The sequence below is a fragment of the Muscardinus avellanarius genome (genome assembly GCF_963383645.1).
Source record: "Muscardinus avellanarius genome assembly, chromosome: X".
In the NCBI taxonomy this organism is placed as follows: Eukaryota; Metazoa; Chordata; class Mammalia; order Rodentia; family Gliridae; genus Muscardinus; species Muscardinus avellanarius.
This window is the reverse complement of record NC_137792.1, coordinates 126412646-126426171: the sequence shown is the minus strand read 5'-3', so window position 1 is coordinate 126426171 and position 13526 is coordinate 126412646. Positions and strand designations below refer to the sequence as shown.

At 38.0% G+C, this 13526-nt stretch overlaps 2 protein-coding genes across 3 annotated transcripts in view; both read right to left on the bottom strand.

Annotated features, from left to right (window-relative positions):
- DIAPH2 (diaphanous related formin 2) overlaps positions 1-13526 on the bottom strand; it is a gene marked incomplete at both ends in the record, with an annotated part of 850504 nt that overhangs the window by 703369 nt on the left and 133609 nt on the right. The window lies entirely within an intron of this gene.
- Positions 7783-8861, bottom strand: LOC308279272 (protein SET; the record flags this gene model as incomplete). The annotated part of the gene is made up of 1 exon (XM_080719291.1): positions 7783-8861. The coding sequence occupies one exon, from the start codon at positions 8859-8861 to the stop codon at positions 7992-7994; it is 870 nt and encodes a 289-aa protein (XP_080575417.1). The 3' UTR covers positions 7783-7991.

Genomic DNA, 13526 nt, shown 5'->3' with positions numbered 1-13526 from the left:
CTAAAGCAGACATATAGAATTTTGCCTGTTGTGAGCCTTGTATGTGGGAGACATGCTACTATGTCTAGTGTGTATAAATGGATTACAGAGCTTTAGAAAAAGAATTCAATGCATCTTTAAAGTGTTTCCAAAGTGAAAATAAGTTTTTTAAGAGCTGAAAGTCAGACCCTAGCACCAGTATTAGTGACAGAAAACTATCAGAATTACATTCAATCTCTCTTTTTCAAAGCCCTAAAAGCTATGTAAAAGAACCATATAGTCTTAAAATTATAGGAAGGTGATTGATACTAGATTTAAGACTAAAATGTACCATTTTAGCCTTAGGTAACCTAAAAGAAAAGAATCAGCGGAGCATAGTGGTGCACACCTGTAATCCTAGTACCTGGGAAGCTGAAACAGGAGGGTCACAGGTTCAAAGCCAACCTTGGAAAATTAGTGAGACTCATAGCAACTTAGTGAGGCCCTATTTCCAAATGAAAAATTAAAGAACAGGGCTGGTGTTAAAGTTAGGGCATAGAATACGCCTCTCGTGTCCAGTCCATAGTACCACAAAAAAAGGATAAGAGAAAAAAATTATTAAAATTAAAAGCCACTAGAATATTCTGTAACATTTTTACTTCAATTCCAATTTTTTACTCTAACAGCACTCCCACTCCCTTCTCCACAGTTTCACTTCTCGCACTTCCTGTTATACCTGGTCGAGAGCAGTCTGAAAGTGTTAAAAAAAATTACAGAAAGAAATAATTCATAAATTTTAAAGGACTTTTATCACAATGTACTGTTACCATTGCTATATTTAACTGTTAGTAGTCATGGCTAATGTCTTATTGCACCAAATTTATAAACTCTATCATGCTATGTATATATAGGAAAAATAGCATATTAAAAGGTTGGGTTGCCCAAGGTTTCAGGCATCCACTGAAGATCTTAGAATGTAAACCCTCCCCTAGAAAAGACGACACTTGTGCAAGCTCAAAAACAAGAAATGACTGATCCAATCACCTGTAAAAGACATGGTGTTACTGATTGCACACACACCCCCAAGTGGTTACTGATTGCACACTCTTCCCCCCACAAATTAGATAGCTCTAGAAGTCCTGGCTAAAAGACTATGGCAGCTGAGTATGCACCCATGCAAAGAAGTCGGAAACAGAAATAGAGAACGACGCAAAAAGGCAATAGGTTCTGCTGTTTTACCAAAACGAAGAAGCATGAAGGAGAGTACAAAACCAAAATGAAACCAAAGACTGGAGCATGTGTTTGCTACTAAGTGAAGTCGACACTCTGATGATTTCCTTCTAATCTATGAGCAGCTGGATAGTACTGAGGGCTGGCTACTCAAGAAGCAAGTCTAGTGTGCATGTATGCCTCTACCATCTCGTACTCCACTAAGATGTGTGACTACAGTGTGCCCATGAAAAGTTTTAAAAGAAGCAATTCTACATTGAGTAGGGTATCAGTTTGTGCTAGAGAAACACATGAATGGCATTACTGCATCTGGTCAGAAATAAGAACGGACCTCACTATGATCTAGTCCCATCCCTTGGCCCTCCCACTACTTGGTGTTCAGTGTCTTCCATATTAGGGCTTGTATCTCAACTGGTCCATCAGCTTGGGAGGTACATTCTCCCAATTTTTATGTAGCTAATTTGGTTTCTTCATATCATTCATATCTCAGGTTTCAAATCTCTGCATCAAAATAGACTCCTCTGAATCAATATAAAGGAGTTATCTTGTTATCTTATCTCTCCATTTTAATTCTCTCTATAGCATGTATCATTGGCTTATTAGTCAGCTACTTGCTGCCTTTACTGTAAGCTCGAAGAAGGTAGGGATTTTATTTTGTTTACTGCTCTATCTCAAGCATTTTTTAGAACACCGAAATAAATTGCATTTAATAATTTCTTTTAGCAAGTACATTTAACTGGCTTGAATTTGTTTTGAAAATCAACTCTGAATGATCCGTAATCAACTATGAATGATTCTGATTGCTTCTCAGAACAGGTTAGGTCTCAGTATCTTATTTTAAACATAAAGTTGCTCTGAAAATATTTCAGGATCAATGAACTATTTTTTTCAGTACTGTAGATGGAACTCCAGGGTATTCTACCTCCAAGCTGTACCCCCAGCCCTATGTTTTATTCTTTATTTGAAGCAGGGTCTCACTGAGTTGCAAAGGGCCTCACTAAGTAGCTGAGGCTGTCCGTGAACCGTGATCCTCCCATCTCAGCCTCCCGAATGCTGGGTTTACAAGAGTGCACCACCACACTCGGTTTCAATGAACTATTTTCTAATCACTTTTTCTTATCCATATTCATTTTTTTCCTGTTTTGGTATTATGGATTAAACCCATGGGCATTCTACTTCTGAGGTACAACCTCAGCTTTTTTTTTTTTTTAAGAGTGTCTCAGTGAGTTCCTGAGGCTCTTGCTAAATGGATGAGGCTGGGCTCAAATCTGTGACTGTACTATCTCAGCCTCCCAGATCCTAGGATTTCAGGTGTGTGCCACACCACACCTGGTTTCACTCATATTCTTGAATGCAATGAAAAAAGAGACCATTCTCTACCTCCCAGTCAGAAATGAAACCAATGAAATAGTGAGGTTTGTGGCGAGAAGTAGCAATAGTAGGCAATCTTTACTTCTAATCATCTCCAAAATATTTACTGGACTGGATTTAACTTTAATCAAATTTTCAGTTCTGTGAAGCGAGAAATGTTTTGTCTATGTGGTTTGCAGCAGTATCTAGAAAGCCTAGGAGAGTGCAGTGCATGATGGCCACTCTAAATATTTCTGGAATTATATCCAAGAATAAAAAGAAATTAATGAAAATGGAGTAAGTTCCAAATGTTGCTCTGATTCTGAATTTTAATGGAAAAAGTGAAGAACGTCAGATTTCCTTACTTCTCAAGAATCCTGTAACATACTATCAATCATGAGGTAACTTAAGTGATAAAAGACTTGTGCACTGAAAAGTAGAAAACATTACTAAAACTAAAGAAGATACAAATAAATGAAAGGACATCAATGTTCATGGATTAGAAAAATAATACTATTATAATGTTTCTACTACCCAAGGGAACCGGAAGATTCAATGTAATCTCTTTACAAATTTTAATGGTATTTTTACAGAAATTTTTTTAAAATCATTTAATTAATATGGAATCAAAGGGCCCTAAATAGCAAAAATTAAAAGGGAGAGAGGAGAAGAAAAAACAATCTTCAAAAGAACAAAGCTGGAAGCCTAATACTAGACTTCAAAACATACTACAAACTACAATAGTCAAACCAGTATGATACAAGCATAAAGACAAAAATATGTACCATGGAAGTAAATAAAAAGGTCAGAAATAACCCCACTTCCATACATTCCAGTGATCCTACATGAGTGTGCCAAGAATACATGATGGGGAAACAGATCATCTCGTCAATACATGGTATTGGGAAAACTGGATATTCACAAGCAAAAGAGTGAAAAGAGTGGAATCGAACCCTTATGTCAAACACAAACATCACTTCAAAGTCAGGCATAGTAGCCTGCACCAGACATCCCAGGAATTGAGAAGCTGAGCCAGGGGGATCACAGGAGCAAGGCCAGCATGTAGTAACTTACTGCTAAACTTTTCAAAATGTGAAGGAAAAAAAAGAGAACATTCCTGGGTTCAATCCTTAGTATCACACATAATCAGTCAATCAATCAACTCAAAATAAGTTTGAAACTGGAACATAGGCCAAGATCTGAATCGGTAAAAATCCTAGAAGAAAACATAGGGCAAAAGGTTCATGGCATTGGTCTGGGCAGCTATTTCTTGGACACCAAAGGTACACATGACAAAAGCAAAAAATAGTAAAGTGGGAGAATAAAAACTAAAAACCTGATACCAGAGGATATAATCAACAGACTGAAAGGCACAATGTATCTGGTAGGGGGCTAATAGCAAAAATGTGTAAGAAACCCCTTCAACTTAACAGTAGAAAACCCAAAAGCAGTTTATTTATTTATTTTACTTTTATTTATAAGTGGAACATACTGAAAATGGTATACGTGCAGGTCTTCGTCAACAGATGAATGGATTGCTAAATTATAGGAAATACACACAATGGAATTCTACTCAGTTATAAAGAAGAACAAAATCATGCCATTCGCAAGAAGATGGAAAGACCTGGAGAACATTATGTTAAGTGAGATCAGCCAAGCACAGAAAGAGAAGGGACATATGTTTTCTCTAATATGCCCAAACTAGGGAGCATTGGGAATACCAGAGGGACTCCAGATAATGGAGGGGAAATCTCAGCAAAGCTAGAAGGGAATAAGAGGAGAGGAAGGAGGCTGAGGATGATTAATGGAGGAGCTATATTGGAATATGTATAGAAGTGTGAATGTAGCATGGTTAATCTGGACACGCAAAAGCACTTTTTGAAATGCGCAAAGTGCTCAGGTATTTCTTTGAAGAAGAAAAAACAAACATATATGTCTGACTGACAGGTATATGAGATGATGTTTGATGTCATTAATATAAATCAAAACCACAAAAAGAAATCATTTCATACCTATCAAGATATCCATTATCAACAACAACAACAAAAAGCAAATGCTAGTGATACTGTGTGAAAATTGAAATCCCTGTGTTCCATTAAGAATGCGAAATGAGCCAGGCATGGTGGCACACACTTGTAATGTCAGCATTCGGGAGGTGGAGACGGGGAGGATCTCAGAGTGCAGACAGCCTCAGATACTTAGCGAGGCCCTTCCCAACTCAGTGCGATCCTGTCTTAAAAATAGAAAGACTCAAAGATAGGGCTAGGGGTGTAGTTTGGAGGTACAGGTTCCTTGAGTTCCATCCTTAGTGCCGCAAAAATAAATAAATAATTGAACGAATGAGTGAACAAATGAATGTAAAATGATGCAGCCACTATGGAAAGGAGCATGAAGGTTTGTATAAACATTAAAAAACAGAATAATAACAAGATGGAACAACTATACTTCTGTGTAGTTATCCAAAAGTATTAAAATCCGAATCCCCAAATGAAGTGTGCACCTCTGTGTATACTGCAGCAGTATTCATGGTAACCGCCAGGTGGAAACAATCTAAATGACTATCAACGTTTAAATGAATACATGCACACACAAGAATATTATTCAGGGGTGGGAACTGGGTAGGGTCTAATTGGGTGAAGTGTGCATGTGTGTCTCTACCACCTTGCATCCCATTAAGAAGTATGAATACAGTGCACCAATAAAAAAATTTTAAAAAGAAGATTTTTCAGTCAGGAAGAGCAAGTAAATCCTGTCTTATGCTACAATAAATACATGATGATTCCAGTAGACAAACTGATCAAAGCAGAGAGTAGACTGCTGGTCGCCAGGAGCTAGAGTACGGGAAGATGGAGAAGTGTTGTTCAGTGGGTATAAAATTTCAGTCATGCAAGGTAAAAATATGCTAGAGATCTGCTCTACAGCACTGCCCTATAGTTAATAAAATGCTACTGTACACTAAATAATTGTTAAAAGGGTAGGTCTCATGTGATGTGGTTTTAGTTTTTTTTAAAAAAAAAGATAGGTATACAAAGCATAGCTGGGCTCTGCAAACAGATTGATTCATTCCTGTCCTTAAATAGGAAGATTTGTTTTTATGTTTGGAATAAAAGGACTTTTCTCCGCTACATGTCTGAAAAGGCGAGGTCATATTTAAGCCTCCAAAATGTTGGAATAAAGAAAGAGAGAGAAAGGGAGAGTGGGAGCTAAAGAATTAAATGAGATATAAAGAGAGAGATTTTTTTTACATTTAATACTTAACAGATCAATATGTGAAGTTGTTTTGCAATATCAGGAAACAGATTTTTGTCTCAGTGTTCAAAAATGGAATATTTTTCGGTTTCATATGTCATTGAAAGAATACATAAGCAATTAGTGATGTCTTCCTCATTATTATCTTAACACCCCTTTGCAATATATGAATACACAGGACTATTCAAGGCAGTATAAAAAGCATTACTGGACAGAGGAGAAAGATGAAAATAAAATTCTTGGCCTTGTGTGATTTAAAAACCAATTGTTAACAGAAGAAAACTTAAGAGGGAATGGTAGAAATGGTAAGAGAACTTATAGGTGACAACCTTAAAACGCCATAAAATCAACCTCTAATCTACAGCCCAACATGAATGATTTTTAGTGACAGCTGGATCTCTATTCACGTTTTTTCTTTCCATGGTCTTTCAAATGTATTTCTATGTAAGTTCCTGACAGAGCAGTAGCTGAAAAACAACGACACTATTGCTTGCTGTGCAGGCTTTCTTTTGTTGAATAAATGGCTTAATAAAAATGTTTAGAATATGAAAGCATTCACGTTGAAAACGTAAAATGCCTTCTTTAATGGACAATTAAGCATCACCACATTTGTGTGCAGTGCATACATTTTTTAATGTAAACTTTTTACACATGACTCAAACCAGCTTGCAGATACATTCAAAATATGAAGTAAAGTGAGGAAGGAATGGACAAAAATTTTATTCTGCCTATTGGAAAACATTTTGTACCGTAATTTTAGAATAAAGGTTAGCTTTTATAGCAATAAAGGTACGAGTGCATTGGAAAGCATTTTGTAAATTTTATCATTATATTCTTTTCTTATTCCATATTTATGCCTCATTTGAGTTCAATTAATGCTAGGAAGAATGTCTATTTATTGAGTATTTATTAAACTGGTAGCCATCATCGAGAGATGAGAGAGTGAAATGATAGCACTTTTATTAAAGTCCCTAAGCATCATGAAGTTCAATATCCCCATTTAAGAATGGGACAAACAAGAGCCGGCCTCTTGTGGGGGCGCACGCTTGTAATCCCTGTGCTTGGGAGGCGGAGACAGGAGGATCGCGCAGGTTCGAAGCCAGCCTCGGCTACTGAGTGAGGCTCTCAGCAACATAGTGAGACCCTGTTTTCAAATAAAATAGAAAATAGGTTGGGGTGCAGCCCAGAGGTAAGAGGCCCTTGGGTTCCATTCCCAGGACCACAAAAAGGGCAAACAATACACAATGTATACACCCATTGTTCATTGAGATATAACTGGTTATTTTAGTTTATATAAAAAAATCAACCTCAAAGAGGGCTTGTATATTTTTTTTTGTGTACACATTTAGTTTTATTGTAACAAAGCAACTTGTACACTTTTAACGTTTAAAACTGAGCATCATCTTTCCTTTCCAGTGAAAACAAAAAAGAAAATTTAAAAATAAACAAACAAAATTACAATAGAGAATGTCAATTCCAAATAAAATCCTACAGATTCTGCTGATTCTCCCATCGAGTGGCAGGGCTCAAGTCATTATTAGGAGAGAATTTTATTTTAAAAGTGTCATCTTAAACTGTAAGGATGTCTGTTAAACATCACAATTAAACATGCCAAAGGAGAAGCCATGTTGTCAAAATGCCCACGTAACCCACCCAAACATCTCAAACCCACCCTTTGCTGACCTTCTATATCCCCATTTTTTTAAGTTTTTTTTTCTTTTTTTAAACAAGAGAAAGTAGACAGGTACATGTTGGTAAATGCTAACTGTCCATATTCACATAGAGACACAGTGTAATCTCTGAGCCCAATATACAGAGAAAGGAGGAAAGAAGCTAGGATTCTATGCACTACTACACAGGGCCCCGCGCCCTCCAGCCCCAGCAGAGCCGAGGGAGCGGGTTTTCTTTTTCCCACAAAGCACGGTGGTGTTGGTTCCATACAGTTTTTGTTGACAGGGATAAAAATGAATTTAGAACAGAAGGGTGTAGAGATTCTCTTCCCATTGTATTCTGCTCAAGGTATTTTCCCCCCAAAATAAGTTGAGAATGACGGTATTGAGAAAAGAGATCTCAAGAACAGGGCGACTGAGCACAAAGGGGTGGGGAAGGGGAAAGAAAGAGACTGCAACTTGCTCCCAGGGACTGGAAAAAAAAGAAGAAAAAAAAAAAAAGAAACAAAAAGGTTGGAATCCATCAGTGTTCAATTAATCATCTTCTCCTTCATCCTCCTCTCCTTCCTCCCCTTCATCATCATCTTCATCTTCTTCCCCTTCGTCCTCATCCCCCTCTTCATCAATGTCTTCTAGTCCTTCTTCTTCCTCATCATCATCATCATCTTCTTCTCCTTCCCCTTCTTCATCATCCATATCAGGAACCAAGTAGTACTGCAAGGGATTTGGCCAGATATCGTCTTTGATGACCTCCCCTAACTCATCTGCGCCTGCGTCAGAGTGGTCAGTGAACCAGGTGAAGAAGCTCTCTGGCTCCTCATGCTGCCTCTTTCTGCTGGCTTTGTTCTGTGTTTGACTTGAACGTTTCGTCAAATCCTTTCCAGATTTCCATTTGATTTCAGTGGACTTTGAAGATGGATCACCACTCTCATTCAGATGAAATTCTTTGGAGAGAACTTTATTTTCGAAATAAGGGTTTTCATCAAAATAAAAATCTATTCTGTAACCTGATTTTATATCTTCAAATTCTGTCACTTCCACTCTGGTCAAATAATGCAGTGCCTCTTCATCTTCCTCCCCAAGCAGTGCAGACACTTGTGGATGGTTGACAAATGTTGTTACCCAGAAATTTGGGATTTTGGCGATCAACTCTGACCTCTTCTGAAAAAATGGTTGGCGGAGTTTGTTATATTTCTGTTCTACTTTCAATATCTCCTCACTGGCTTGTTCATTAAGTCTGTCTATTTCATTTTGTACTTCATCGATATGTTCAATTGCTTCCTGTTGTTCTTTTTCGGCCTTGGGCAAGCCAGGAGAGGCCGAGGTGTCTGCGGGCTGGGAGGCGGGAGGCAGCTTGGGCTTCTTCCTTTGGGGCGAGAGTGAAGGCTGGCGTTTGGGGGCCATGCCGCCAGGGAAGCCAGGAGCGAACTCTCGGGATCCCCAGCTCGGCTTGGAGAACCGGGCTTGTATATTTTTAAGGTCCACAAAGAGACCTCTTATTTTGGTGTTTATACAACCAAATCTCATTACGCTGGACAGCATATGTGGGACTCTCCCTCCGCCAACTTGAGCCTTATGAGTCGCATGCTGTCTGAGTATCCTTCTAACACTGGTATACTCCCGGCCAGGAAGATCCATGGCTTTAAACCTTCAGCTCCCCACTGAGTTCTTTTCCTTTGCCTATCATTTTGAGATTTTTTTTTTTTTAGTTCAGACTCTTCCCGGGTCCCAGTGTCCTGGTTTCTTCTGCAAGTAAGCCAACCGAAGTCAACTTCATGTAAAGTATCATGTTCTAAGAAAATAAAACTTAAGCTTAACCAGTCACAAATTATACTAAGCTCTAACTAGGGGCTTTTCCCTAGAATGATCCAAAGCAGGGGACAGCCCCACTTTAACCAATCAAAACAACTGCCTGGCTTTGCTTCCATGTCCACCTGGTAAAAGAATTCCCCTCAAGTCCTAAAACGATGGCTCATGAATCTGTCTACTCAAATCTTTAAAATGTTCATATGCCCAGCTCTATATATGGACTTGTGGCTGTTATTTATGTTCTCTGCATTCCTTACAGTTGCTCACTGACCTAGATAAATGATGATTGACGGGGCTTCTCCTCCAGCAACCAGTCCAGGGTATCTATGCTTATCCTTCCCTGTTGCAAAAGTAAAGTATATGTAACTGGATACCCAAGACTATAAATGAGTTTGATGTGAAGGTGGTAAGTTCAGCTGAACGAAAACCAGAAGCCAGAAAACTAAGCAAAAGGACATTGGATCATATATAGCGAAAACCTATGAGATGCAATTTCTGATATTAAATTTTTCAAATTACAAGCCCTGGGTGCTCTAAATTGAGTATCAGTGATGGATTGTTATAGTGGAAAACAGAGGATTTATTAGCTAAATTATACATAAGTAAAAGGAAAATTTCACAAAATAGATTAGAATTCTGAATACTGAAGTAGAATTTCTGAGTAAAATAATCACCCAACATCCTGTAAAACTACACCTGTATATTTTCCAATAATAGCTAGCAGCAACAAAACCAAGTAAGAGCCCTCTATTCAAATTTCCCTGTTTAAGCTCTCCATGTTTCCCAATTACAGTGATGGTGAGTAATGGCGGAGTCAGCAACCAGGGCACATTCTACATAATTGGCAAAGGTAATTTCCTATACTATGTGATTTGAGGGCTATTCGAAGGTCTCATCTGCCTTCCCCTTTACCTGCCTAGAAACATCCGGCACTCAACAGATAACAACATTAGAAGAAATCAAAAAAGAGCCACTGCTGCAACACCCATACAGTACTGTGCCTGGTATTTTCCAGTAAACTTTCTCATACCCTCTCTCCCTCGATTTATGGATTAGAAATCAGTGCTCAAAAAGAACCAGGTTAAGGCACTAAGGTACAGGGTGTTGTACTTCTAAGTCATTTTCATGGGGTGCGAGGACATCACAGTCCATCACTGTACACGGGGTGCCCGTGCTACCCAGAGAGAGCTCTGACAGACGGAAGCGCAGGCCGAGCACTGGCACAGAGTACGCCCTGTTTTCCCTACATGGTGTCTTTATATTACCAAAGGGAGCAAATGTTCATGTGTCAACTTGTTCTTTTGTTTTCCTAAATTAAATAATTTGGGCACTGAATCCTTTCAGGGATGAAGTAAAAACTGTCAGGACTGAATAAAGAAACGCCATACAAGATACTCCTCCGGCACATACCTTGTTCTTCCCAGCTTTGCCTAAATACCATTTTCCATGAGGTCCACCTCCAACCACAACATGCTGAAGCCTGCGCTACCTCTTTAATCCATAACACCTACAACTGTAATATTCAATTTATAAAAATTTATAAAGAACAGTCACCTGTGTAGGTACATGGATGCATATATGTGTGAATACATTTAATTTTTTATTCCATCTGTCCCCATGAGAATATACTCAAAATCTCCCAGAAAGACACACTGATGGAACACAATAGGAACCCAAACATATAATTATTTACCTAATTGCCAGGGTCATCACCACGTAACTCACCTCGGTGCTAAGCCATTTCGTAATAGTACAGGAAGAAATATGAAAAAATTTTAGTGACTCTCCTCATTCCCTATGAGATTCAGGGCTCCTATACTGGAAAATGAAACTTGGATAAATGACATGCTTTTCACAAAACTTTTAAACTAATTCCAGTTAGAGTCACAGGATAATAATGCCTCACTTGGAAAGATATACTTTTTCTTGCTACCCAAAGCAATTCCTTTTTCAAGATGATAGTTATCACTTATTTATGCTGAATAAATTATTTTTAAATTTTAGCATATATTTGTAACCTTATTTTTGGGACACTGAATAGAACTGAACTACGATCATGGTCCACTTGGAATGCTTTGGCACTACTTTTGCACTCTTTTCCAAAATTAACTTGACTAACTCTCCAAAATTATGGCTATAAAATGATTTATATTTGGTGAACGAAGATTAAAATTAACAACAGTTCATATGACTGAGCACGCGCAATCAACTTTCTTTCACGATAAGAATTTTGTAAAATGTGTCGTTCCCTCCCTTACCTTTTATTCCTGGCTATTTATCAGAGGTTCCTTCAACATTTTGTCTATTCTGTATTTGCTAAATGGAGAATACAGGAGGTTGGGATTTTAGGGTGGTAGAAAGGAGGTAAAAGGCGGAGAGAGAGAGAGAGAACAAATACAGTTAAGATTAGTTTCACGCTGCGTATTTAGAGTTAAGATGAAACATGATACCTTCTAGGTATCTAAAAATATGAGACCAGAATTAGATAAGTTTGGCTTGAAAACAAATTTATGAGCACCCATATTAGGTTGATAGTATGCCCTTATTGTGTCCGGCAAGGTGTAGGGGGAGCCAGGCATGGCGGCGCATGCCTGCCATCCCAAGTACTTGGGAGGATGAGACAGGAGGAGCACATGCCCGAGGACAGCCTCAGCAACACAGTGAGATCCGCGGTAGCCTAGTGAGATTGTTTGACAGTGAAAACGGAGAAAGGGTTGGGGGGATTGCTCAGAGGCAGTATGCCCCTGGATCCAATTTCCAACGCAATAAGAAAAGAAAAGAAAAAAGTTTAGTGGGAAAAGGACAAACAATTTTGAGTCGAAACTCAGGAATCAGGTAAAATTATTGGAGCAGGAAGGTGTGAAGGCAGGAAACAGAAGCAGCGCACAGGAGCTTCAAGAAAGGAGGAGTATTAGGCAGATCAAATGCCAAAAAGACTTTGGAGAGGATGACACTTTTTAAAAAGGAATATGAATTTGGATTCGAAGACAAAAGGTCATAGATAACCTTGGAGAGGCTATTAATAAGAGTATGTGTGAGGAAGGGAAATTATATTATCTAAGATTTACTTATTCTCCTTTGTTCTGCATGGCTACACTAATCTAGAAATGACTGTGCAACCTCCTCCAGCAGGTACTATTAGACATTTGTCAAGAATGAAAAGTAGTTCACTATATAAATTATATAATGTCTGCTGTGGAGATTCTATCGCATTTTAAGATTAAGGAAAGTAACCGGTTAAATCATAGGCTAACATATCACATCAAATTCTCTCTATGGATTTTTCTCTATAAACTGATATAATCTCCAATGGTAAATTATTAAAAATGAAAATATATTGGGTATAAGTTATGTTAGTATGGAAAATATATTATGAAAAGACTGATAATAGCAAGTGATGAAGAGCATATCTACTAGTAGGGATATAAATTAATCTGTCACCACGGGCAACCATTTGGCATTACTACTGAAGTTGAATCCACACGTACCCTATGATACGACATTTCCATCTACCAAACAGAAATTCACGTATACGTATAAAGAATGCATGTTGCATGAGTGTTCATTGCAAAAAAAAATGTCTGCCAATATCTGTCTGAATGTTTAACTGTGATACATTTATACAATGGAATCTTATACTACACTATCCCTTTTATTATATTTACAATATTTATGGCCAATTGTGGCCCACGGCCAAATCTAGCCTGAAGTTTATTTTTGTAAATAAAGTTTTATTGAAATACAATCATGCTCATTTATTCACATACTGTCTATGGCTGTTTTCATGATACAAAAGCCAAGCTCAACAGTTGTGACAGGGATCATATGACCCACAAAGCCTACAATATTTGCCACCTCTCTTGTTATAAAAAAAAAGTTAGCTGACCTCAGCTATGGAACAATAAAATGAAAAACTTCACCTATACTCAAAACTATGAAGACTCACAATCATAGAGTTGAAGGCAAAAACCAGATATAAGGGGATAACTATACTATTCAATTTAAAATTCAAAAGCAGCCTAATTGTGGAACCAACCCAGGTGTCCATCAACAGACAAATGGATGACAAAACTAGGAGATGTTCACACAATGGAACTCTACTCAACAATTAAGAACAAAATTACATCATTTCAGGAAAATGGATGAATCTGGAGAACGTTATATTAAGTGAGATTAGCTAGTCACGGAAAGAAAAGGGTCATTCGTTTTCTCTCACATGTATGTAGAAGATACGGAGTAATGGTGATACCAGAGGGACCC